At 44.6% G+C, this 25,875-nt stretch overlaps 2 protein-coding genes across 3 annotated transcripts in view; both read left to right on the top strand.

The window, feature by feature from the left end:
* The window catches only part of pde9ac (phosphodiesterase 9ac), a 15,098-nt gene extending 14,774 nt beyond the window's left edge, over positions 1–324 (top strand). For both annotated transcript variants that reach the window (XM_056611472.1, XM_056611471.1), the window contains one exon: positions 274–324. In XM_056611472.1, coding sequence (XP_056467447.1) covers positions 274–324 — 51 coding nt within the window. The remainder of the gene's footprint in view (positions 1–273) is intronic.
* Positions 325–12,066: 11,742 nt separating this feature from the next.
* oafa (OAF homolog a (Drosophila)) lies at positions 12,067–25,872 on the top strand. The gene is made up of 4 exons (XM_056611128.1): positions 12,067–12,938; positions 22,387–22,521; positions 22,880–23,060; positions 24,122–25,872. Exons 1-4 carry the CDS (start codon positions 12,708–12,710, stop codon positions 24,394–24,396), a joined length of 822 nt encoding a protein of 273 aa, XP_056467103.1. The 5' UTR covers positions 12,067–12,707; the 3' UTR covers positions 24,397–25,872.
* Positions 25,873–25,875: the final 3 nt, after the last annotated feature.

Raw genomic sequence — 25,875 nt, 5'->3', positions numbered from 1 at the left:
GGGTCTGTCTGTCTGGACGTCCGTCCGTGGAGTTCAGCGCTCGTGTTTTAACCAACAGCCGGACACGGGCATGCTGTACAAATAATCAACCATGCTGCTTTTGTTAGATAGGGGGGGTGGCATTAAAACACACGCATACACACACACACACACACATCGGCAACACACACACAGACAGACACACACGCACGCACATACACGCAAAAAAAAACACATCGGTACACACTCCTACAACCCCTTGCTAACATAAAGGTTTGTCTTTTGTTCAATGAGGCACAGAAGAAAAAAACTGAAAATATGTCATTAGGCGGCAAGAAGAAGTAAGCTCTGCTCTGAGTGAGTGCAGTGGTAACTGTGTAAGTAAAACAAAAAAAATGGAAAAAATCATCTCCTCCTCCGCTCCTGTGCATTAGAGCTAGTCCCGGTTCACTCCTCTCCCCCTCTTTCTCCCTCTCTCTCTCTCCCTCTCCGTAGAGTCTCCAGAGAAGCTCTCTCTCCCCTCTAGTCAGCTCCTAGCTCCAAACTTCCCAGACCACTAGGAATGAACAGCACTTTCATCACTTTGTCTCTGCACTTAACGTAACGATGTACCAGTTATATATAACATATAATGGTACAGTATATCAAAGGAGAGAACCTTTAATGCACGCAAATTGATCCAAAGACATACGTTTATAGTTCTCAGCACTGTGGCGTTGCTTCGGCGAATACAAAGTGGTGTTAAAGCTGCACATTTCTACTGGATTTTTATCTAAACAAATTCTTGGGTTATTTCACAAGATTTATTTATTTTTTTTCGTTCTGCTCATGTTATTTGACTGCAATTGAGCATGTAAGGTTTTTCATGAGGTAAAAATTCCAGTTCTTGGCACTTTGTTAATTTGTTTTGATATTGCTCCAGTAAAAGTTCAGGGGTGGAAGACGTAAAACTGAGACATGCTTAGGCCTCAAACACCACGATCGGTCTGCGTCCCATTTTCAATTCGTACTGTGGTGGAATAAATTCACATTTACATTTTGAAAGTCAAGCATGCTTTGATTATTGCAGTACAGTGTGTGGTACACTCAATTCCGTCTTGTGAATTGAGTGAGTTCTTTATTTTTCAAATGTTTCACCCGAAGCAAATGCGATGGCATCATGGCAGCCATTTTGTCCTAGTCTGCCTGATGGAAAGGTGCCACTTGTTGTTCTCAGGGATCTTCCCTTGTGATCCGATTCAAAACCAAATAGGTCTGAGGAGCTCGTAGTGCACCGCAGGGCCAACACATGGAGGCCAGAGGAGGAGGAGGAGGAGGAAGAGGAGGAAAGACAGACGGCTCGACTGCACTTCTGAACCAAGAAGACCTGTCTTGACCTTTGACTTTTACTTTTTGCACTGATGGTTAGCCCTGAGCGAAACCCGGTGACCCCTCTTTGAATACATTGTGGGTACACGTGTGTGTACTTGTTGTTTTATTTCTGTAGAATTACATTCCTGTCAAACGGTTAGAGTCACCTGCTGGCAAGAGGAATAATAGCATCGGTTGAGGACTTATTCAAGTTATATATTTGTTTCAAAATAAATAATAACATATAGAGCTGTGCACAATATCTTGGTGAACAGCCTTTATTTTTTTCTCGCACAATTTTATCTACCAAATTTTCTGAAATTGGTTCCAGACGGCAGCAATAAGAGATGTTAATGAGTATATGTGGGTACAAATTCCGGCACATACAAGCCACTTCACACTCGATTACACCAGGTTTTGTTGCATTCAATGTTATTGTGTGATGTGTTGTAAGTATTCAAATATAGGCCTACAGCAAGCAAGCTTTAACATCTTTCCAATCAATCATTATACACCATGTTCATTTGTGTCATACTCGAAGGCGTCTGCTATACTTATAAACGTACAAAAAAGAAGTGCCTTTGCTTTAAAACAACACCATTTTAACTAGTTAGCTTTACCATAATCAAAGTTTGTATTTTTGTTTGTTAGCTCTTTAGTTTGGTTTTATTTTAGGGGGGAAAGGCTTCTCCATGTTAAACCGACATTGCAAGACTATCAAGTATGAAAATTGAATCAGGAAATTTGACTCCTTAGGTCTGTTTACTGCTTGAACAATAATGTAACATTGGGTCGACATGTTTTTAGTAACTGAATTAGTTCCTAAAATGTGTCTGCACAGACCAATTCAAATCATTATTTATTTACCACTGTTTTTGTAGCGCTAAAACACTTGAGGTCTGTCTATTTTGTTGCTTTTGTTTTAACAATTCAAAAACAATTTTATTTACCGTGAAAAAGAACAATACGCATACCAATGCTACCTGAGTCTCACTACCTCCCTGCTGCATCTGTTTTATAATTGAATGTACTCTATATTGTGTATGCTCTGTATTGTGCATAATTGTTATAACTGATGTTTAGGACTGAATTCCTCTGCTTCATAAAGAACATTGTAGCACACCATTTTACCAGCAATACAACTTGTTGAAACATGTTTTTATTTTATTTCTAGCCTTAGTTGTGTGTTACCGAGGTACAACTATCATTTTACTCAGCCCCACCTAACTGCTTTTCTTTCCCTCTCTAAAGAGTGTCTCTGAGCACATGGTGGGTGGTTTCCCCCACAGGTGAAAGAACGTTTGATTTTATTGGTTGCTTTATTGCTGCCAGTTCTCCACTCACTGTAGTAATAATTCTTTCACTTGCTGCTTTCTTTCTTTTTTTTTTTACCACATACTCATAATTAAAATGTATTTTTTACCACCAACACAACTCTTGTGAGATAATTTCAGCAATAAATAACACCATGGGTGTCCAGAGACAAAACATAAATAGTAGCTTTATTATTATCTTTACAGCCAAATAGGGAATAGGGCTTGTGCATTACAATGCATCATGGGATCTCTTGCCATGTTGTGAAAAACAAAGAGAGTTTTAGTAATGTTAAATCCTAAATAATTATAAAAGTATCGTAACCTTGGCTAATGAAAACTTGGTTTTGCCACGTCTTGCATGAGAAGCGCTGTGGTAGTTTCAAAGAAAATAATATCCCATAGTAACAAATCATTTCACGATTAATTAATATACAATGACCAAACACTATGACTACCAATAACAATCCCATGCTCCTATATTTAAGTATTGATCTCTTTTGGTGAACCACTCCTGTTTTCTGCACAAAACATGATCCGTTTTCACTTGTTTTTCTATCCATCGGAAGCAGTTTTTTATAACCTGACTTTAGTTAACAAAAATAAATAAACCTGTCTCCTTTTATGTGTTATTATTGTCACTTTGGGGGATTGGGGTGGAGGTATTGCAGTTCATTTATCCACAGTAATGCTTTGGTTTGATTAACATCAAAAAGACAACCCTGTGTCTTGGGGATTTGCAATGAAAGACCGTTTTACTTGGCATCTGTTTAAACAAATACCCAGTAATAACGTTCTAGGGGACGTGCCTATAATTGTACCAACTCACAAAAGACATGTGAAAGGACTTGTGTGTTAATGCCGGGGTGTACGATGCAGCCATTTAACATAGCTGCTCTTTAGGCTTCATACAAGTCGCGATCCAGCGTGCTTATTGTCGGGTGGGTGAAAGCCCCAGCAGAGGTAACCTGAGACCACTCAAGCTGTTCTACTGGGGGCCGATGTTGTGTCACAGCTTATCAGGTGGGGGCCCAGAAGGAGATAGAGGGCATGAGGAATGTTAAATCAAAAAAAAATGAAAGATAACAGCATGCATTTTACACAGTTACCCACTACGTATCAGCTCAACACCCGACACTGTATTTATGGTATGTTGTGTCTACAAGTGGTGTGTGCTTGATGGACTTGTGGTGTGTGTGTGTGTGTGTGTGTGTGTGTGTGTGTGTGTGTGTGTGTGTGTGTGTGTGTGTGTGTGTGTGTGTGTGTGTGTGTGTGTGTGTGTGTGTGTGTGTGTGTGTGTGTGTGTTTGTGTGTGTGTGTGTGTGTGTGTGTGATGAGCAGAAGGAGACATGTGGGGCTGTGCTTTCATGGAAACAACAGCAGTAATAATGTAAATAGGGCCGGTGATTTCCTCTGTGATCAAGTGGAGACAGCATGTTGAAAAGTTGTTCACATATTCAGTCGTCTAAGGACAGTTCAAGATTCTTGAGAACCAATAATGTGTTATAAACATTTAGTTGCTCCAGAGAATATCCTTTTTCTTTAAAGGTAGTCGGATGATTGGTCATGGGCTATCGCGGATTGTGTGAAAATGTGTTTATTTCTATTTCACACAATTGGGGAATTGCTATCCGTTCCCTTAAAGGACAGACTTTCCCTTGAAGGTACTGACAGCCTGGGGTGTTTTATCCACGGGCTAGGGAAAACAACGCCTAAGTTAGATTGGTCTAAGTTTGCTCCAAACCCCAAAGTATAAAACACAGAAGCGTACAATTGAAGTTGTCAAAGGTGTTTTCTTGAATATTCTCCACACTGACAATCTTCCACTTGGTGGGTGGGGCCTGGCATTTCTGTTGCTCCCAAAGTCAGCGACAACATAAGGACCACTTCTTCTGTTTGTTCTCTTCCTCCTCTCATGCACTCTTCAATTTATTTCTGGATCTAACTCTTTATCTGCACAAATCAAAGGGTAAAGGTGTGTGTGTGTGTGTGTGTGTGTGTGTGTGTGTGTGTGTGTGTGTGTGTGTGTGTGTGTGTGTGTGTGTGTGTGTGTGTGTGTGTGTGTGTGTGTGTGTGTGTGTGTGTGTGTGTGTGTGTGTGTGTGTGTGTGTGTGTGTGTGTGAGCGTGCACACGCACAAGTGCAGGGGTTGGTGTTTGATTGTACAAATACATAGGTATTTGTTATTGCAGTACATTATGATCATTGGCCTCTTTTATATTTAAATAAAATCGTGACGTGAACAGATACCTTTAATAAACAAATGGGTCCTCTATACAACCCTCCTTCAACTGCACAACTAATGGAAGAATATGTCATTCTTATTTGCTACATTCACTCATCCAGCGCAGCCAGCTGTTATAAGAATATTTATTTGATGTTTAGTAGTGTTCTACACATTAATATGTCAGGCTATTTGTGCTAGCTGTTACAATAATAGTGCTCCGTTAATATAAACTCTGGCTTTACATTTGGTCGGACAGCAAATTAGACAGAAATGTCAGACTAGATTGTACAGATTGGGAAACTTTGAAAAAAGGCCTTTCACTTTTTTCATGTGACAGGAGAAACCCACACAGAAAGACTTAATTATGAGAAACATTAAATCTTCATGAATAGCCTGCTCCTTGGTTCCAGTTCCACGATTTTTTTAATTGATCTTATAGCTAGGGTTTTGCGGATTAATTTAACAAGCTGACATATTTGGATGTGAGGACGAGCAACAACTCCAAGGTTAACAGGTTTCATCGAACAGATCATAATATGTGCTGGACTCAATCCCAATCAGGAAACGTAATCATTCGTGAATCATGAATCATTCGTGAATCCAGAATTATAAGAGTCGACTTCTCTTCCCGTGTCACGTTCATTGAACGTACAGACCAGGAGGGTCTCCAGTTTAGTTCACAGGGTGGTTCAGCTCCCCCACACTGGTTTAAAGGAGCACCACAAAGTCAATGTAACTCAATGTCCAAAACACGTCCACATAGAGGTGACTCCCCTTAAAGAAGCCTTTGTCAACGCGCCAGCCTGGCCCAGTATGGTAACCATGGTGTTAGCACTTCCCTCATGCCGGCTAACCCCCAGCATGAGGGAACACTATATTCTGGTGACACACATTGTGAGAGAGACGGGTGTTATCATAGCCTGTTATTCTAGCCTATCCATAACACAACCAGGGGATCCTGGGGTCCTAGTGAGGGGCTGTTGATGTTCCTCTTCTGGACTTTCTTCTATTTTGGTCTCGACTATGTAGAAATTCTCAACCATTGTAATATATGACCGCAAAAAGAGCTCTTCTATCCAGATCTTTTGTCATCTAATTTCCTCATCGGTTCTCAAGCATTCCGTTTTAGTTTGTAACAGAGGTCGCTTTGACATTGAAAATAATGTGGCACATGGAGTATTTTTTTTATGGTGTTGTATTGTTTAAGAGGACCAAGATGAAGTCAGGGGAGCATGCTGATTGGAATCAGGCACAACTAATTCAAGGCATGGAAAGAACACAGGACGGACAATCGGACATAGAACGCTTTTTTCCCCCATGTTTAGCCAGATAGAAACAGTAAAGCTTTGACACATTGCTTTTCTCTCCTTTTTATCACTAACTGTAAAAACACAGGATTTGTACAACCCCATTTGCATTGTAGCTTGAGTTGTCATGTGGCTTTGTTAGTTCATTTAGTCTAAAATGTTGTTTGACTGCACTTACATTAAAACCAAATGTCACCACTGGATCACTGTTTCCACTCATTTAGCATTTAAAGATGTCCTAAAATAGCTTTTTATTACTCCTGTTTTTTAGGAATGGGGCTGGGTACTTTCCTGGCAAATCGATTTAATAGATTAAGAAAGGGTGACTCATGTATGTCAATAAAAAAGAACTACAACTTCACCGACACTGAATCTAGATACAGAACAGCTGCAAGGGTAGCTTCTTCTTGTTCTTAATTGCATAACCTGTCAACCACACAAAACTCTTTCCTTATAGTAAGCAATAGAGCGCAAAGCGTGCACATGAATGCAAATGTATCACACTGACTCTCTAGTGGACATGGGGAATTCACTCATCCACGGTGTTGAAGGAGGAGTCCAGGGTAGGCTATGGGAGGGATGGGATAAACATCTCCATGAAGGAAGGCCAAGGGGTCTACCGAGACATGGAGAGGCAGAGGAGAAGGAGTTTGTTTACTGTGAGCTAATCTGGATCAGGCATCTTGATTGTGTGTTGGCAGTACATCAGCGGCCTGCTCAGCCACGCTTGGTTGCCGCGTGGCAATTACAAGCCTGACTCTTATCTGCAAGCTCGCGGCCAAGCCGGCCAGAGAAAGGAACCGGGCAGAAGGAGACATGTGGGGCTGTGCTCGCGTGGAAACAACAGCAGTAATGATGTAAATAGGGCCGGTGATTTCCTCTATGATCAAGTGGAGGCAGCATGTGGAGTAGTTGTTCAACTATTGAGCCGTCTCAGGACAGTTCAAGATTCTTGAGAACCGTTAAAGCATCATAAACATTACGTTTCTCCACAAAATATCCTTTTTTTTTAAAGGAAGTCGGATGATTGATCATGGGCTATTGCGGGTAGTATGAAATGTGGGTTTTTCTATTTCACTCAATGGCTATCTATTCCCTTAAAAAGGGAAGGCTGTCCTGTGAAGGTAATGATTATGCCATGGGACTGTCTGTGTGTGTCGCTGTCCAAACAACTGTTGGATAACTGTCAGAACTGGAAGATGCACACGTACGCTAACACACTGGAAGGCGCACTCAGAAGAACCAGTCAACAAAGAGGGACAGTTTCAGCAAAGGACCAAGAAATAACAGCAAGGCAAATAGAACCGACTGCTGTGATAACAAAAGCTTTAAGTGCATTCATGTTGTAACTGCAGCAGCACAAATGAAAGTGCAGTCTTGCTTGTTTTAGGACCCCATACCTTTCTCATCGATGAGTGAGAACTGTATGAAAAGTTATTCCAAATAAATAACAAATCACGTAGTATACTCATATAAACTCAATCATTGTGTTTTTCAGACACTAAGAATGTGTAGACAAATATCCTGCACTTTCAACATTAGTTTGAATTCCTAAACAGTGATTATAATTGCACTACTCCTCCCCCCCCCCCCCCCCCCCCCCTCCACGCTGCAATTCTTCCATTGAATTGGGGGCATTTTCCCCAGCACAGAGGTTTTCTGGTCAACATATTCCCTTACTCTGATTTCTTTAGTCATCCGCACCTGAAAGAGTGTCTCAGGTCTTGGCAGCCCTGCTGCTGTTGTCTGCACTGTCTCCTACTACCATGGGAGATGTTTCCAGTCAACAGTTGTCTCCCCTCCCCCCCCCATATGTCTTCTCCATATGTGTACGTGCTTGTTCCCAGACTGTTGCATGAATAGATGCACATGAGCCTATCCAATAGGAAAACTCATGCTACACCCCATGTGAAACCTAATAGTCTTCCAAGGCAAGACTTCGTCTCCTTGTATATGTTTATCTCCACTGAGAGGCGAAAGAGGAAGCCCCACCTTAGCTATTAGATGCTAACAGCTTTGACCCCGACCGACCGAGGGAGATAAGTTCCTACGCCTGTGTTTAAGGTTGGATTGCCTTTCATCTGGAGCAAAAAAAAAGAAAACTGGTGCTTTGCCAGGAAAGATTCCTGCTGATTCCTGAGTGATTTAATGCTCCTTTCTCAACGCTCAAACATGTTTGTTTATTTTCAACCATTCAAACGGCTCCTTTTGATCATTTTCTTTCTTCTACTTTCTGTCTCCTTCTTTCTCTCTGCTCTCTACCTCTACCTCTGTGTCTAAGTCTATGTGTCTCCCCCTTGTCTCAGGTGGGAATTTCCGAGCCTTTGCACTAGCGCAGCCTTTTGATTTATGGCCATTGGGACAGGGAGACGCACAGATGGAGGATGGGGGGGTGTCGGGGAGGCGAGGGTTAACCCATTTATTTACTCGGCTTTTCCGTTGCGCTGCCTAGCCGATGAAACACTGACATCTGGACGCCACTCTCCACGTGTGGTGGTGGTCCATGTCTGAGGAAACAGGATGTTTCTGTTAACGGCGTAAGTCATACAATTCTTTTTATGCTCGCAGAATGCAAACCAGTCGGTGGTGGCCAATCAGCTTGAGTTTTTTTATCTTCTCCTCTCTTCTCTTTTCTCTCCCCCGCCCAACTCTCTTCTTCGGTCTCATCTCTTCTATTCCTCTTCCAGTCTATCTATTCCTCCTTTTCTCTCCTCAACCCTTCTCTCATTTGCTCTCTACTCCTCCCCCATCTCCCTCTTCCTCCCCTCTCTCCCCCCCTAGCCTGCTCTCTACTCCTCCTCCTCCCCCTTCTCCCCCCTCTCCTCTCCCCCCCAGCCTGCTCTCTACTCCTCCCCCCCTCCCTGCTCCCCCCTCTCCTCTCCCCTCCAGTATGCTCTCTACTCCTCCCCCCCTCCCTGCTCCCCCCTCTCCTCTCCCCTCAAGTATGCTCTCTACTACTCCTACTCCCCCCTCCTCACTCCCCCTCCAGCCAGCTCCTCCGTCTGGGCCTGCGCTCCAGAAGGGTTCCTCTCCACGGCCTCGGAGCCCCACATGTGTAAGTGGATACCCCCCCCCCCCCCCCCCCCCCCGCCCCCCCGCCGCAGCCAGCCCACAGTGGGAGCTCACTATATATGTGACTGCCTGCTGCCCCCCCCCAAACACACCTCCTTCACACACAAACTCACATACAGGCAGGCATGCATCCAGACTCATGTGAAAACTGTGAGTGTGTGTGTGTGTGTGTGTGTGTGTGTGTGTGTGTGTGTGTGTGTGTGTGTGTGTGTGTGTGTGTGTGTGTGTGTGTGTGTGTGTGTGTGTATGAAAATATCATCAGTAGACCCCAGAGCAGCTTGATTTCATCTCCCAGACTACTTGTGCAAATACGCATGGAAGCCAAACACACACAAACACACACAAACACACACACACACACACACACACACACACACACACACACACACACACACACACACACACACACACACACACACACACACACACACACACACACACACACACACACACACACACACACAGTTTTCACATGAGTCTGGAGGAGAGTTGGGTCATGGAGCTATGTAGCACCCCTGTCTCTCCAGCTTCTCTTCCCTGAATGTTTTTCTTGTTGCGAATCTACAGAGATACTTGAGTATACTTGGCCTGTTTCTTTACGAGGCTTAAAAAGTGATTATGGATGATGCTTGGTATGGGGGAACATACCAGGAAGAATTTGTGGGGTTATGAGGGGGTGCTGGCGGCATTCGGTGGTGATCAGGTGACAGAGAAAATATTGTCACTTTGGTTTGAGCAATCAAAAACTACAATTAAAACTATGCCATTTTTACTATGGTATTATTATAACTGCTGTTTAGATTTGCGGTACATTGCTGTAGATTAGATGTGCTTTTTTACTTATTTTCCTACTTTTGCAGTGTTTTAAATATTAAGATCTAGGGCCCAAACCCTCCTCTTGCACTGACATGAAGTAAATATTTAGCCTTTTTATTTCCCCTCATGTGTGAATATGAATAGTCATTCAAAGAAGGCGTTTTGAACAGAGATGTTTAGATTAGGGAATCTCTGCAGCAGACTGGTGCAAGAGCAAATACTCTGTGAGTCCACCACAAACTGGCCTGGCTAGACTGTAGGGTCAGTGTCTGCTTCTGGAATGACAACAACTTCGAAGTGCCAGATCTGGTGCAATAGGCAAAATAATTGTGCTAATTGAAAGAAAGGCTAACAGAGCCACTGTTGGGAATAGGGAGAAGAAGAAGAAACTCATATGCTAGGGATTTCTTCCCATTTTCAGACTTCAACTATCAATTCATTCGCTTTTCTGGTCCTCGGCTCTATAAAAGACCAGCAAACGAAGGCTCTATTGTCATCGCCTCCTCCATAGCAACACAATAGTCTTTCTGTGCCTAATTACTGGATGTAGGGGGACTAAATTGCAGGTTAATCATGACCACTCCTCTATACACTGCGGCTCGGGGCTTAGCTCCAGCATTCTGCTGCACTCTGGGCCAAGCTCAGGCAAACATCCTCAGGTGACCGCAGCCCGTCCAGCCTGCACTTTGGACCGCTGCTCGGTCTGGGGGCCCTTATTAAAACATTTGTAGAGCGGGGCAAATGAAAACAAACAGTCACAGGCAAACAAAGAGTTTGACGCAACACAGGACGGAGTAATTACCAAAGAAAATTACAATATTTGAAGTAAAAACAGAACAGAAAGAATGCAAACGGCGCTCCTTCTGAACGCAGCACGTCGACCAATGTCGGGGGGGTTTCGGGGAGACAAAGTTATTTGTGTCATATCACGGCATGACCAGATCACAAAAACAGCAATCTCCAGTGAGATGCGTCATGTTTACCCCCAAACCGACAGCAACGACCCCCCCCCCCCGCCCCCTCCAGCGTGGAGATACGTCCGCCAAAAACAGCCAGCCAACATCCCTCCACGTCCCTGCCAGTCCCCGGGGACAGAGTGAGACGTAGAACCGGCCCGGGGAGCGTTTCCAAGGGGAGAAGGAGCCCCCGTGATCACAAAGGAGACGTGTTTGCCTGACCTTTTCCCCGCTCCCCTTAATCTACCAAGTTCCTGGGGCGCCACAGTTTGTTGGGCCGCAGCTGACAGTATTTGCTCTTGCTTTTATATGCTCTGTGTTTGCTTTCCCCTCCAGTGGAGCGGCCGCCCGGCCAGCCCGGTATCGGCGTCCTGGTGGTGGTGGTGGTGGTGGTGGTGGTGCTCTAGTGCGGTCGGGGTCCGGGCTTACCGACACCCGGGGCCCCGGGGCCCACCCAGGAAGCACCCTGACAGCCAATTGAGATAACAGATCTTCTCAAGTCGTTTGGTGCATTACACCTTTTCTTTTTTTCTTTTCTTTTTTACTGAGAAGGGTGTGTGGTTGTGCGTGCACAGGCACATTCAGCCTCCCAAGCCCCGTCCCACGCATGCACACACACGCACACACACATACACACGCACACGTGCTCACATAATTAACAGTTGAGATTCCACTGAAATCCACATTGAGTAATACAATTGTATTTCGTTTCGGTTACTAGTTTTATTTTTATTTTTTATTATTATACAACAAGTGGATGCTACCAACTCCAAGTATTGACAATAGAGGGAATTGAAAGGCGGCAAATAACTATTTTTAAGATTTGTACAGGGAAACGACTGGTTCCCCATTCAAGTTCTATTATTTGACAAACAACATCCTTTTTTTTATTGAAGAAAGAAAACATCCACAACCAGGTCGATTTGTTAAGCAATATCTTTGGTGTATAGATAAGTGAACAGGAATCAACATTTGTTTCTTATCATGCAAAGTAAAAAAAATCGTATTTGACTCTGTTCCGTTGTTTACCTACACCTTTGTCATTGGCCTGCTATGTGTGAGGGTGAGAGCAACTTGTTGGGACACCCGGATGAGCCCTTAGGGGGATGGGCAGAGTTTTGAGGTTGGTACGGCTTTAAGAGTTTACTACCATCCTTGTGCTGCATTCATACACACTCACAGCCGAAAGTTTAGAGGCCGGGCTAGCAGCACTGGGATTCCAATGGACTGAAAATGACGGGTCTGCAGAAATTTGCTTGAGAAAAAAAGAGGCATATCAACACAATCGAGGACGCGAAGCAACGTGCCTTAAATGGATTATTATTGCGCGTAGTACGGCGACACGGAATCGCGCATGATCCTGATAATACGCGTAGACAAGTTGCGACTCACTAGGAAAGACGACTCTGATCAAGAGTAGTAGAGGTAGACTGAGATTTGGGGACACACAGTCGACTTGCTGTTGTCTGTTTTCACGACCGTTCTGGTGACTGAAAAAACACGAGCACACGGGAACTTTAGAGGGATGTGAACTATGGAAGGGGTTCGCGTAGAGCCGTCATTTATTTGGAGCAGAAGGAAAATATTTTCCGAAAATCAACACAGATAATCAGGAGGGTATGAGGGTCTTTTCCTTGGATCTTGCCACGGTTTTTCTTGATTTTTGTTAAGTTTTGGCACGTTTTGGAATGTTTGCGAGCTGCGTCCCTCCGCTTTTAGTTCGGCTGTTTACTACACTGTGCGCACTTGTGTTGTTGATCACGTTGGGACTGGGTTCTGAGCTGCGGGTTCGAGTCCGCCTCGCAGACGGGCTGATCACAGAGGAGATCCTCGAAGCGGACAGCGAAAGGGACGCGATATCGCTGGAGTTCAAACAGGGAGACGGCGCCCTCATTACGTTCGTCGCTGACTTCAAACAGGTGAGAACAATTGTTGTTTTGTTGTAAAAAAAAAAGTTGTAATCTTAATGATAATAATATCTTCATCTAATCTTTTGTCCCCATCCACGTACCTTTTTTGTTTTGCCTCGTTCATTCATTCAATACAACTCCAAAGGCTGCAATAAACCACAGCAATGGAGGTTGAACTACGATACATCATTCTCTCTTGTCGTTCGTCATGGTTCAAGGTTCATAGATTTAAAGCCAGAAATGAAACCAAAGTAGATCACAAGAATACCTCCCTGGTACAAAGACTATAATTCGAGTTAGGCAACATCTAAAAGTTCAAGGGCATGCCCAGCCTATTCCATCTTCCCTGAAACTTGTTTGTAACAGCGATGAGTGCCTATTGGCTCTTGCACCACAGAAGTGCATGGCCATGACCCCATACCCCAAATGCTGCTCATGTGTTAAGGCCAAAGGCCATTAGCGGTCATATTCGACATTCTCCTACATAGAAGGAGATCCAATAACACTCACACTTTGACACAGAACAACATCCGTCTTCTGGTGATGTGACATGTAAAACCATTATACTTTAAAGTTTAAACAATACGTCGAGAGTCACACACACACACACACACACACACACACACACACACACACACACACACACACCACTAGGAGTACTACCTCTGCTTGTGAACAGCGATGGGGTAAGCCTAACCCATCGCCCCTTAAGGCATCATCGATGGGCTTCCTCACACAGGAGGGGACAAGCTGGAGAGATGTAAAGGGGGGGAGATTAACTGAGGATTAGGTGGGCATGTCTGACCTCTGTGATCTGGACGCCGGCTTGACTAACCCAAACCTGCTAATTTGGAGTTGAAAGAGTTGGGGGACATAAAGGAACAGGCAGGGATCCATAACCCGTGCCCCCGTGGTGGGTAGGGGGTTTGGAGAGCCCTTGTGTTGCCGTGCACGCTCTACATCTGTTTTGGGTTATTGGAGTAAAACCGATGGAACCCCTTTGCTTAGATCACTTTACTTTTCCGCTGCGTAATTTATCTGTTCCACTTGCAGGTCAAAGTCTCTCACTCCCTCGCTATTTTTCTTATTCATTCGTTTTTTTCCTCTTTCTGTCTGCCTCACTCCCTACCTCCCGGTTGGTCCTCCATGTGGTTTTCATCCGTCCCCTGTAGCAGTATCTCCAGAACTTGTGGAAAATTGGATGAGCTGTCACCCGCTGCTCGGATACTGAATTTACAGTCTGGCAAAACACATGCGGCCAAAGAGGTTTTTTTTAACAAGGATGTCAACCAGCGGAGGCGTAGAGAGGAAATTAATCTCAAATGTGGGCCCTTGACGGATAACCAGTTCGGCATTTGGTTTGAATTCCAAATTTCATTCCTACTTTTTTGAAGGAGTCATTGACTGAGTATTACTGCTGTGGTGAAGAGAGCTTGGAGGTTTTTCTATGCATTAGGGCGGGGTAGGAAATATACAAGATAAGATATTTCTTGTATTGAAGATTCATCAGTAATGATTGAGTCAATGCCAATGTTTTGAACCACCATTGCTGCAAAGTTTGACATGAATCTTCATGTTCTCGTGGAGGAAGTCGGAGCTGGGTGATGGACTATGACTCCACACAGTTATGACTTCAGCAGTACTATTAACCTGGTTGACTCATCCTTATGACTCAACTTAAAAAAAAAAAAAAAAAAAAAAAGATCCGGAAGAAATACTACGGAAATGTCCCATGTTATAACCCTCAAGATGCTTTGTAGCGAACATTAAACAATTTAAACACTTTGGGGCTGTACAAAATTCCCAGGGAATTACGATTAGTGCTGCATGAAACATACCACATGGAATGATCTAAGAGACAAACAACGCCAATAACCTGTGGTTGTGTGGTTCCTATGGTTTCATGTTTCCCCCATAAGACAGTAAAATAACCATTAAACCACGATGATTATGAAGGGTCTCTCTGATTCGTATCCAGAATCAGTGGTTAATGTGACTTTTTTTTAGCCATTAACTAAACATGAATCACTCTTTTGGGGGATGAACACATAAATCTTGCATCATTCAGAATAAAACTTGGATAATTAAAGTCCATCTCTCTGCTGAACATTGGGAAATGATAGCTCAAGGAAATGCTGTCTTTGGTTCTAATTAAAGCCCATGTGAGATGGATATCTTCAAGTGAACTTATCACTTGTGCACCAGAGAGCAGAATCTAACATTACAATGATAGGGTGTCAGGAGAATAACAGATGTGGAGGGCCAAGTTGACTTCCTGTCTCATACAGTCACGTTAAAAGACTGGAGTGCTCCCTGTCAGCGATGACACCCTGGTGTCAATTACAATGAGAACTGGCTGAATTATTCTTTTTTTTTCTCTCCCTTTCTTCATGCCGCCATTATCAACCTGATGTCATTTCAGCCATGGCTGCGGGACAACTTTCTCAATACAAACTCCCATCAAAGCATCCTGTTTTAACACACACACACACACACACACACACACACACACACACACACACACACACACACACACACACACACACACACACACACACACACACAATGTAATAAAGGTGGGGAGGATGGTATATGGGGGGAAAGGTGGCGTGATGACCTCTTTGTTGATGCCTTCCCTTCGGGATTTCTTCCCCATGGGACACGTATTCGTTACCCTGCTTGATAATCCTACATTTGTTGTCACCCTTTAGGCTCCGCCCAGAAGAAACAAAAGGGGCGAGCTGCCAACACAAGACAAGCAGTTGTTAATGCTTTGCCATGACCCTTTCCACACTATCTGAACCATTGTTGAGAAGCTGTGAGTGGGCGACAGGCTTGTTATTCTGTGTGTCCACTTCTCAGTGATAAGAAGTCAGTGTTTGTGCAAAGAGCGATGTCTGTGGTTTTCTTTTGTACAAACGCTGTAAGGTTACCCATTTGTTCCCAGGCAATAGAATTGAACGCCTACTTGTTTTGCTTCTGTGTGTTGCTACTCACTGCACCACACCTCTCTTCTCCAACCCTTCTTCCAAACCAACTTTGTCACTTGCACCAACTTGTTACGTTTTCTCTTTGTATGGGCAAGTGTCACTTTTTTCCTGGAAATTGATGCAGTCCCAGATAGCGTTGAGCGCACCAGGGTACATGTGGATTTCCCAACTGTGTGTTTGTGCTTTTTTGTAACCTCTGCTATAGACTACAAGTCGTTGATCTCATCAGCGTGGGTGTTTTATTTAGTTGCCACAAACAGGGGAACTACAGCATCATTAATCAGGAACGGTTTTTCACAGAAAATAAGAACTTCCTGACTTTGGTTTTTCTGTTGAAGTAGCCCATTTTTTTTAAGCAAACGTCATTTTTTACTTGGAATCAGTTAATAATGCACAGTTAGAAAATCAGAAAGCAGAACCTGGCATACAAGGTCATCTCAGGTCATCTTTTACTTTATTTCATAAGGCCATGTGATGTCATCACCAGGTAGAATCCAGTGAAGATCGGCCTTTTGACCCTTTTCTCCGCTGCTCATTCGGCCTCCCGTGAGAAAGGCATCCTCTAGGGGCCTCTGCCTGGCCCCTCGCAGCCTCCCATGGACCCTTGGCCCTGGTGGATTTCTTTCTTTTATCCTACACCCGCCCCCCCCCCCCCCCAACTAGCACACCAGATGTCAGTCCCTCTCTGCTGCTGATAATGAACAGTCTTTTCATGGTCACTATCGCTCCAGAGCGAGAAGGGGAGGCCATCCGACCACAGTCAGGTGGTTTGACATTGAATGACTTGTCTCTCTTCATTCATAACGACAACAACAACAATATAACACGTTGGATTTCACACTCTTAATTCAAAGAGTAAAGGCTTGGGCTGCATAAAGCTGAAGACAATGTTTTTAAGCTCATAGCTTGTCAACGACACTTACAAGGTGAGCCAATGTTGCCGTTGTTACGGGCGATGATGTTTACGTATACAGCCTATGATCTCACTGTCTTTTTCTTCTCTGCGGCCACTGGGATGAGTCAAATCGGTTTCAACCTCAGTGCAGCCGGGCGGATGCAAACAAATAAACATGTGGAAAGCACTTCTTTCATTTTGTAGAATAAAATATAGACTGGTGTGATGAAGAAAAATATAATCTTTTTAGGGTTTTCCGACATTAACATTTGGAATTTCGCTGATGTTTTTATCCAAAGTGCACATAGTGTTTGTCAGACCAACGTGCAGCTCTGTACTTGGATTTTACTGACCGAGAATGATATCCAAAATAGAAAATACTAATAGTATAAAACTAGGGATGCAAATTATCGAGTAATTCATTAATCGATAGTTGTTTCATCTTATCGATCGATGATCGATTAATTGATAAGCGGCAATTCTTCTGAGAAGCTGAATTTCCTTCTGAATGTGACACATTTAGGTGGTAATTCAACAAAGTCGTTTAGTTGTTGTACTTTAGAATACTTCCACATATTGTGCATTTGGCGTCTTTGTCGTCATTAACCAACTTAAAGTGGCTCCATACTGCACTCCGTCCTGCCGTGTTCCAATACCCGTACTGTCCGTACTTACTAGCCAAAATTTGAGTACGCAGTACTCCAATTCAGATCCGGCGAAAATAAGTATACTTCAAGGACCCGGATGCCGTACTCAAAACGGGCTAATCGTGAAGTGTGGATCGAAGGACACTCCCCGTACTCAACGGCAGCCTTCTTAGCTACGTAGCAGAAGAGGCGGAGCCAGGCTGAGCCAAAGTCGGCGCATTTTCCACATAGCCTGCATTAATATAGTCATTTTGTAGTTTTTATAGTTTTTATAGCTTTTTATAGCTGCTAGGCGTAAAGAGTTCACCGTTCAAAGCGGGATGTTTATTGCGGGGGAGGAGCCACGGCGGCAGTCGTGATCGTAATTTCCGGTTAGTGCACCACGGAGTACTCGATTTGGAACAGCACTCGCATCTGAAAAATGTACGTAGTAGCCAGTGCGGATAGTATACTTCCTTTAAGTATACTCATGGAAGTACGGGTATTGGAACACGGCCCTGCTTTGCTTGTGTTCCCGCTTGTGTTCCCGCGTGTGCGTCAAGTACGTCTGGCGTCAAGTGCCCCCTCACGTGGACGGTTGGGGAATTACGGGTTAAAATGCGATTAATTGCAAGTAATTTATTTTAATCGAGTAATCTCTTATCGACAATTAATCGATAATCGATTAATTGTTTGCATCCCTATATAAAACCTATTGTTTACGATAACCATACTGGATTCGAGGACTGTATTTATTTTAATTTGCTCAGAAGACAGAAAGTGGTTTCAGAGTGGTAATCAAATTTCACAGAGACATTTGAAGCCATTCAATGACTAATGTCATTGATATTTTGTCAATATAGTCTCGTTGATGTCAGGATATGAATGTTGTTTCATTTATTTATTCTTGCCATTATTCCCTTGCCGGATGGCATTCTTTTATTTATTTTTCCTGCTCTCTCATTTCCTGCATTCAGAGTGCATTCATAATTGCTCCCTGTTCAAGCTCCACAGCAATACAAAGCATTGAAAGATTAGATAAGGAGACTACTTTATCCCTGGCTGTACCGACAAGGCCAGAGTTGTAATATGCAGCTACGGTCTGCACGGCCATACCTTTTAGCCTTGCGACTTGAGTTTCTTTCCGTTAGGGCTGAAAGTGGGCTTCATAAAGCGGACAGCTCTCTTTCAGTGACCCCCGCCAGTGTTTGTGTTCCCCATCCACTGGCGGTGTTTGCTAATTGGATGGCTAGCTTGGACAGCCAGGTGTGACCAACTTCTAAATGTGACTCCACATTCCTGCCTCTCAGGGCCTCTGTAATTAACCCCAACTCCAGCATTGCTCACTGCTGCACCTTCCTCGCCCCCCCCCCCCCCCCCCCCCTTTCCTTTTCTTTGTCTGTCTGTCTGTCTCCCCCCCTCCACCACCTCTATGCCTAGCTTGACTCCCCCTACCTGACCCTAAGTCGTCCACCTGTAGGTTTGTGGTTTGACACGGCACCTCGCCTGCGCAACCCGCCTCCCACCAGGCCTGCCCCCCTGGTTGTTATGGAAAGAGAAACCCAGACATTAGAGGAAGGGAGGGGGGGGGGGGGGTTGCGGCATCTGTAAAACATGTGCTTCCGCTACAACCCCATCCAAACAAATAAGTCTAAAATAAATCTTTTTGAAGTAACCATGAAGTCGAGCACCGCACTGTTTTCTCGGTTTTCAATTTCAGGAAGCTTCTTTTATTTTACTTTTCTCTAATTGAATCCTGTTAATGTGTAAACCAAAGGCACTGTGAGTCACTGCACTGGTTTGACTTTTACCCTCACAGTGTGGTTCTTTTGAAGGATTCATCAGAGCACGACTGACCGGCGGGGCTCCCCAGCGGCAGAGAGCCACCTACATTATCAACAGACCGGGTCTTAGAGGGGATTGGGAAACAGGAAGGCCCTGGGGCGGGGGGGGGGGGGGGGGGGGGGGCTGGCTTTGTGTGTGTTGTTTGTGTGGTTGTGGATGTGTGTGTGGTCATCAATGCATGCACGCAGATCTTGGAACAGTTAGCGCGGCGTCGAGTTGCGGACCACTTGTTGCCGTTGTTGGAAGCTGGGAGTCACGCAACACAACATGCAGCTTAACACGGAGGGCTCTGTTCACTTGGAGGGTTGTTCGTTTTGTTCTTTATCTTATGGCTTCATTCATACGAGGCTATCGTGGCTATATTCTCCGTGCACAAAGGGTATTGGGCTAGCCTGGTTACTGCCAGAGACGGGAGAATGTCCACCATAAATGGAATCTTTTATGTGTGTGAATAGGCTTTTGTGCACCTCCGCTTTTAATAATCAGGTCTGGCAAAAAAAAAAAAAACACCTAACCGCCCGTGAAATGGCCCCTGGCCCAGTGCAGTGAAACAGGTCTCGGTATGACCTACTAGTCAAGTTGCGTGAATACACACTTGTGTTTGGCGGTTTGCCAATGGTGGTTTGCCTCTCTGGCCACATAGCCCTGTGTCAAGGAGCAAGGCCGAGCTTGGAGTATTTATAGTCGAGCTGAATTGAACAAAATTCTTGGTGGGGGGGGCGGTGGGTGGTAAAACTCTCTCTAGGAAAACTCTCTGTTAATAGTTGACTTTTTCTTAAAGATTGGCCCTTTTAGATTTCAAACATGTATTTAAGAACTTACTGACGCACGTGTTTTTTTCTTGCTGATGGTTTGCCTGCGAACCACTAATTTGATGTATTTATGTGGGAAAGGATTTCTCAAGGGTTGTTTCTGTGCTTTAGGCCTGTTTGAAGGAGCTATGAAACAGGTTGAAAATAGGTAATAGGGAACCAAAGGCCTCTCAAACTGCACCTTGCAAGAATTTTCCACACACAACTTTGTTTGTTTCTGTCTGTCTGTGTTGGACCATTTCAATGCGAATGTGTAAACACTGTGTGAGTTGGCATCTTGCAACTGAGAGCCTGTCCGAAAAGAGGAGTCCCAGTCTGTCCAAACAGCTGAATCTCACTGGTGCCGTCTGTGTATTTTCAGTGCAGATGATGTCACTCTTTAATTGCATTTTTTTGTTTTGACAAGCTGCACACTGGCTTCTATCCCTGCTGCAGTAGCCTGACTGCTGATATCCCAGGTCATGGATAGTTGACTGTGTGTGTGTGTGTGTGTGTGTGTGTGTGTCAGAATTCCTCTACTCTGATTGGTTTTAGGCCATACGGTTAAGATCTTAAGACTCATAATTCATGAACACATCCACATACATAAACACACACACGTACACATAGCAAGAGAGGGAAAAGTAGTGGAACAGGTACTGGCATCTTTGCTGTTATTGACTTGCTTACAGTGAAACAAAGTAGCTCCTCTATAATTACCCAGAAAGCCTTGGGGTTATCCATAAGTTTGACATGAAAACCCTTCCCATTCTTTTACTCTCTCTTCCTGTCCTCTATTACAGACACAAACACACACATGCACACATAGCGCCATGTTTCTGCAATATGGGAGGTCCTCTACTGTACTTATGTTCTTTTTATATGGTGTTTTACTTTAGTGATAAAGTGTGTAGGTAAAATAACATTCCTATTTAGGCTGGGTCTCTGCTTCTGTTTTAAACTCCCGCTCTATCTCCTTCACCATCTCTGTCTGCAGTGGTTTGTCACGAGCCACGGTGATATATATTCACATCTCCTCCTGACAACATCTTTAATCAAACTTTGTCTGATCTTTTTCGGAAGCTCCAGCACAGCATTGCGAGATCAGTCGCAGTCGCTGAAGTAAATATTGTGGCACGTCTCCGGGGGTTACGTGTGTGGTTGTTTGTGTGTGTTTGTTCATGCAAAAAAAACATTATTTTGGTTCCAGGTCATGATTGAGGTGGAAATTCCAGAGAAAAGCTTTGCATTAATAGGGGCACATAAATCAATATTGGCTCTGGGCATTTCAATATGTCATCCAAAGTTCAGAGGCTTTTGTGTGGTTATCTTGTGCAACTCTTGGACAGTCAAACTTAGTTTTTAGGGAACAAGATCAAAAGAAAGTCAACTGCTGGTTGTGTGATAACCAACAGTAGGCGCCCCCCCCCCCCCCCCCCCCCCCTTATGGCTGGGTCCTGAGTTTGGCGAAGGTTTTTGAAAATGGGAAGTTTGGAGCTAAGTGCCTGAGGACTAGAACAAAGGCTCCTCTCTGGTGCTTTTTAATAGATAGGAGCTGTCTAAGAGTTCCTGAGGCCCCGGGGACTCCAGGGCCCATGGGGCCACTGGGGCCTTGGCTTGGAGCCTGTCCTCCCCTTCTCGGAGCCGCTGTGTGAAATGCGGAGGAGGGGTGTTTGGGGACAGGCGAGTGTGTAGCCTTTGGAGGCTTGGCCATGGAACTGAAGGTCGAGGAGTGTTTGGATGAATGGGGGAGATGAGTCCGTGGCCTTGCACTCTCATCAAACTTTCCCATCATGCATCGCTCTCTTGGAGCCCTGCTTCGTGTCAGATCTCCCCTCATGCTCGCCAACAGCAACATGCGCTCTGGTCCACTTCCTTCAGGAGGGGCTTGAGAAAGGCTGAGTGTGTGTGGGGAAAGCCGATGGAGACAGAAAACAGTCGGGGGCAGGAACTCCACACAGGCCGACAGACTGTGCTTTAATTATCACCAGGCTGTCAGATACAGCGGTACAGCTGAACACAATGTTGCGCTTTACTTTTTATGATCAGGTCTGTTCCAACATCTGAATGTCCTTCACATATTGAGCTCGGAGTTTCCGTCTGGCGAACTTGTAATTATTTTATCCATTTTCCCCTGACCTTGTGTCTAATGTGTCTTTTTCTCTCTCTCTCTGTGTGTGTGTGTGTGTGTGTGTGTGTGTGTGTGTGTGTGTGTGTGTGTGTGTGTGTGTGTGTGTGTGTGTGTGTGTGTGTGTGTGTGTGTGTGTGTGTGTGTGTGTGTGTGTGTGTGTGTGTGTGCACGCACTGCAGAATGTGAAGATATTCCGTGCACTGATCCTGGGGGAGCTGGAGAGAGGACAGAACCAGTACCAGGCTCTGTGCTTCCTCTCCCGGCTCAACCACAATGAGATCATCCCCAGCGAGTCCATGGCCCGACTCAGACAGGTGAGCCAGCTGTGGAACACTGTTGTATCCTCCCTTATCACCTGTCCGGTTTAACCTTCACTGTTGTGAATATGTTGAATATAATATATCACGCAATATCACGCAATCAGTTGCATTTGTGGTCGAGTGGTAGGCAGTTCTCCTCCCCGTTGTTTGGTTCTCTTTTATCGTTCTGAGTATGTTTATGAAAATGTAAACCTCTGCACGATGATCCCTGCGGCGCCATAATCAGCGCTGGTAGCAGTGTTGCTTCTGAGTGCTACTTGAGTGTTTGTGTCAATGGCAGACTCCTAACCAGGAGTCCGAACGGGTGTTTTCTTTTCTTGCTATCGATATTTTCACGATCCTTTCCGTAAAGAAAAACCCCCTGGCCATCCGATTGGCGGAGGAGCGGCGAGGCCTTGAGCAGCTGACCATGAGCACAGCAGTGAACCTGAGCCGAGCGGGGCAGCTCAGCTCCCACGTCTACAACGTGTGCAGCGAAGCCCGTGAGGCCATCTACACCAGCCAGGAGGATGCCAAACACTGGCTCGACAAAGGTCAGCCTCCTAGCCCTTCAATGGAGGCTGCTTTATTCTTCCTTGGGGTCGTAACGTTGTGTTTATTCTTATTTCCTTTCTGTGGTTTTGCTCTCTCTTACTCAACCTCCCTCTCTCGCTCGCTCATCTTTTGTTTCTCACCCTTTCTCTCACTTGGTCTTCCCTTTGTCACTCTTTGTCTCTTCCTATTCCTCCTTTTCTTTCATCCCTCGCTATATCTCCCTTTCTGACTCTTTCTTTACTCTCTCTCCTCTATCTGTCTCCTCCTCTCCGCGTCTTTCCCTCCTCCCCCTATCTCTCTCTATCTCTTCTCTCCTGGTCGCTGGTATAATCCCTCTCCTTATCTCCCTAGCTGTCTGTCTTCTCCCTCTGTGTATCCCGACACCTATTTACTCTTGGGTTTGGGTGATAGGACTCACAAGTGTTATCTCTGGGGGTTAATCTTTGGGCCCATGGTTTCTTTCAGACCTACGCTCGTTACTGTGCTCTTTGTGCTATCTGACAGCTTTTCCTCCCTCCCTTACTTATCTCCTGCCATTTGCATTTTCCCAAACTGTCCTCTCTATTTAAAAACACTGCATCCGTCAATTCAAAATGTAGCATTACTTCTTAAGTGCAACTTGTTTGTTTTTTATTGTAATTTATCAGGGTGGAGGAAAAAAGAAGCATGATTAGCATAAATTAGTTGTTCATACGGACAGATTTGCGAAAGGCCCCGCTATCTTAATGGCAATGAGGGCGCCAGACTTTGCAGGGTGAGGCGAATCGATATGACAGCTCTTTTATATGGTGACAGCACTGTTAGGGAGGAGACAATGTTGATGGTCATGGTTTACCAAGTACCAGAGGGCCCTGCTATCTTTGAGTGAATCACAGTAGCATCTCCTTTGCATAATAAAGCCTCCCTTTTTTCTTCATTGGGCACTTTATCCCTCTTCCTCAATAATGATATTCCCTCTATCCAGTGTCATCTAGTCTAAACATGATCGTGCGTGTGCGTGTGTGTGTGACGAGCACTGACGTGATCTCTCTCTCTCCCTGCTTACGCCACCCCCCTATAGGAGCAGAGGGCTCTGTGTTTGAGATCCTTCCCCAGACGGCGGACGTGCCCGGCCTGCAGCCCTGTCGCGTCACCACGGACCTGTGGCAGCCATGCCTGTGTGTCTACAGCCTGCGTCTGGAGTGGTACCCCTGCCTGCTCAAGTTCTGCCGCAGCCGGGACACCACGGGCAAGGGCGCCCCCTACAGGTGTGGCATAAAGAGCTGCAGCAAGGGCTACCAGTTCACATACTATGTGCCCCAGAAACAGCTGTGTCTATGGGACGAGGAGACCTAGAGAAGAGGGCCAAGCAAGCTTCCCGACGTCGAAGGGCCGTCTGAGCTCTGGGGGTTGGAGTTTTTTTTGGATTGCGGGCGTTGATGACCACAGAGAGGGGGGGAGGAGAGGATCCAGATGCCGAGGCTCAAATTAAAACAATCCTATTCATTATGCAAACAGAACTTCATTTTGGAACCGGAGCTACGGCCGGTACTTTAAAAGCCTCAAGGAATGACTTTCCTGATCGGACTGTTTGTATGGAATTTGCCAAAAAACTCTGATCACTGTGGGTTGGAATGAACCAACAAACTGGAGGAAAAAGAAGAAACATTTGCGCATATCGTGGAGGGGTTACCACGCCGTACAGACGGGTCGATGCACAACTGGGCTGAACGGTGTCGTTTCTGATGTGTCCATTTGGTTTCAAAGAAGTTCTTGCAGAGGAAGATAAAACGGTGGATTAGCCCATCTGTGTAAATAACACCCAATCTAACCATGTCAGGAGTAACACAAGTTTAGAGCAGCTGGTGTGCTGTTCGTAACATAGCTAACATAGGCTGATGCTGGCTTTATTTATTTAGGTTGCAAAGTGAAATTATGGAGAACTATTTTTGTACCCTTGTGGAAGGCAACCTCAAGAGATTCTTATGTTTTTTTGCATCACACAAGTTCTAATTTCATGTACTTAAAGTGTGCTTTGCCATCTTAGGCTGGGTTTATTTAGGTAGCAAAACGTCTGTTGCCGCAGACAGGACATTGAGTCTTATTTCGAAAATTCTTCACTGGGTTGCTTACCAAACGTCTGTCAAGGCGATCAAGAATAATGGCCCTGATTCCTGATAGTCATATTTTTTATTATTACAAGTTTCAAGTAAACCAAAGTCAGCCCTCGTTCAATAAAATATGGAAAGCGGGATGCCACTTTAAATTCTCTCCAATGGTCCACAGCAGTTGTGTTAATGCCAATACCAAACGCTGTGCACACGGTATTTATGAGACTATACTGCCATCATCTGGTTGTAGGTGACTATTTCTTACATCATCATCATCCGTTGACGTTTACCGTCGTCGTCTCATTCACATGTTTTAGTAAGGATGCATTTCAAACCATTATTGTTACTGTGTAATTAAACAAGCACTTCTCTCCAACTAGGGGGACCAAAATCGAAATCAATCGTGTCTGCAGTACAATGGTTTATGTGATGATTTCTTGTTTTATTTTTTCATATTTCCCAATCATCGTTTCACATGTCCCTTCAGTATCATTGTTTCTGTGTAATGGTGTTTTCCTTCCTAACTGAGAACCAAATGTTTGATTTCAATGTGTTGCCGATTAAGTGCCTTAACATTTCCACTGATGTGATTTTTATGTCATTTTAGAATAAATGGTTAAACATATTTTTCTATTTTTCCTCTAATGGGGAAAACACATCGATGACCCTGTGTTATTCCAGACATGTTTTACAGGAATTGTTGAAATAAAGTATTTTATTCAAT

The sequence above is a fragment of the Gadus chalcogrammus genome, chromosome 16 (assembly GCF_026213295.1).
Source record: "Gadus chalcogrammus isolate NIFS_2021 chromosome 16, NIFS_Gcha_1.0, whole genome shotgun sequence".
Taxonomy (NCBI): Eukaryota; Metazoa; Chordata; class Actinopteri; order Gadiformes; family Gadidae; genus Gadus; species Gadus chalcogrammus.
Note: the sequence above shows the minus strand (reverse complement) of the source record. Positions and strands in the feature narration are given on the sequence as shown.

Bases quoted from the DNA above. Each gene is read 5' to 3' on its own strand.
- oafa (XM_056611128.1), top strand. From the start codon at position 12,708: ATGTTTGCGAGCTGCGTCCCTCCGCTTTTAGTTCGGCTGTTTACTACA. The intron at 12,939-22,386 runs GTGAGAACAATT...CACGCACTGCAG, and splicing joins TCGTCGCTGACTTCAAACAG to AATGTGAAGATATTCCGTGC. The intron at 22,522-22,879 runs GTGAGCCAGCTG...CTTTCCGTAAAG, and splicing joins CCATGGCCCGACTCAGACAG to AAAAACCCCCTGGCCATCCG.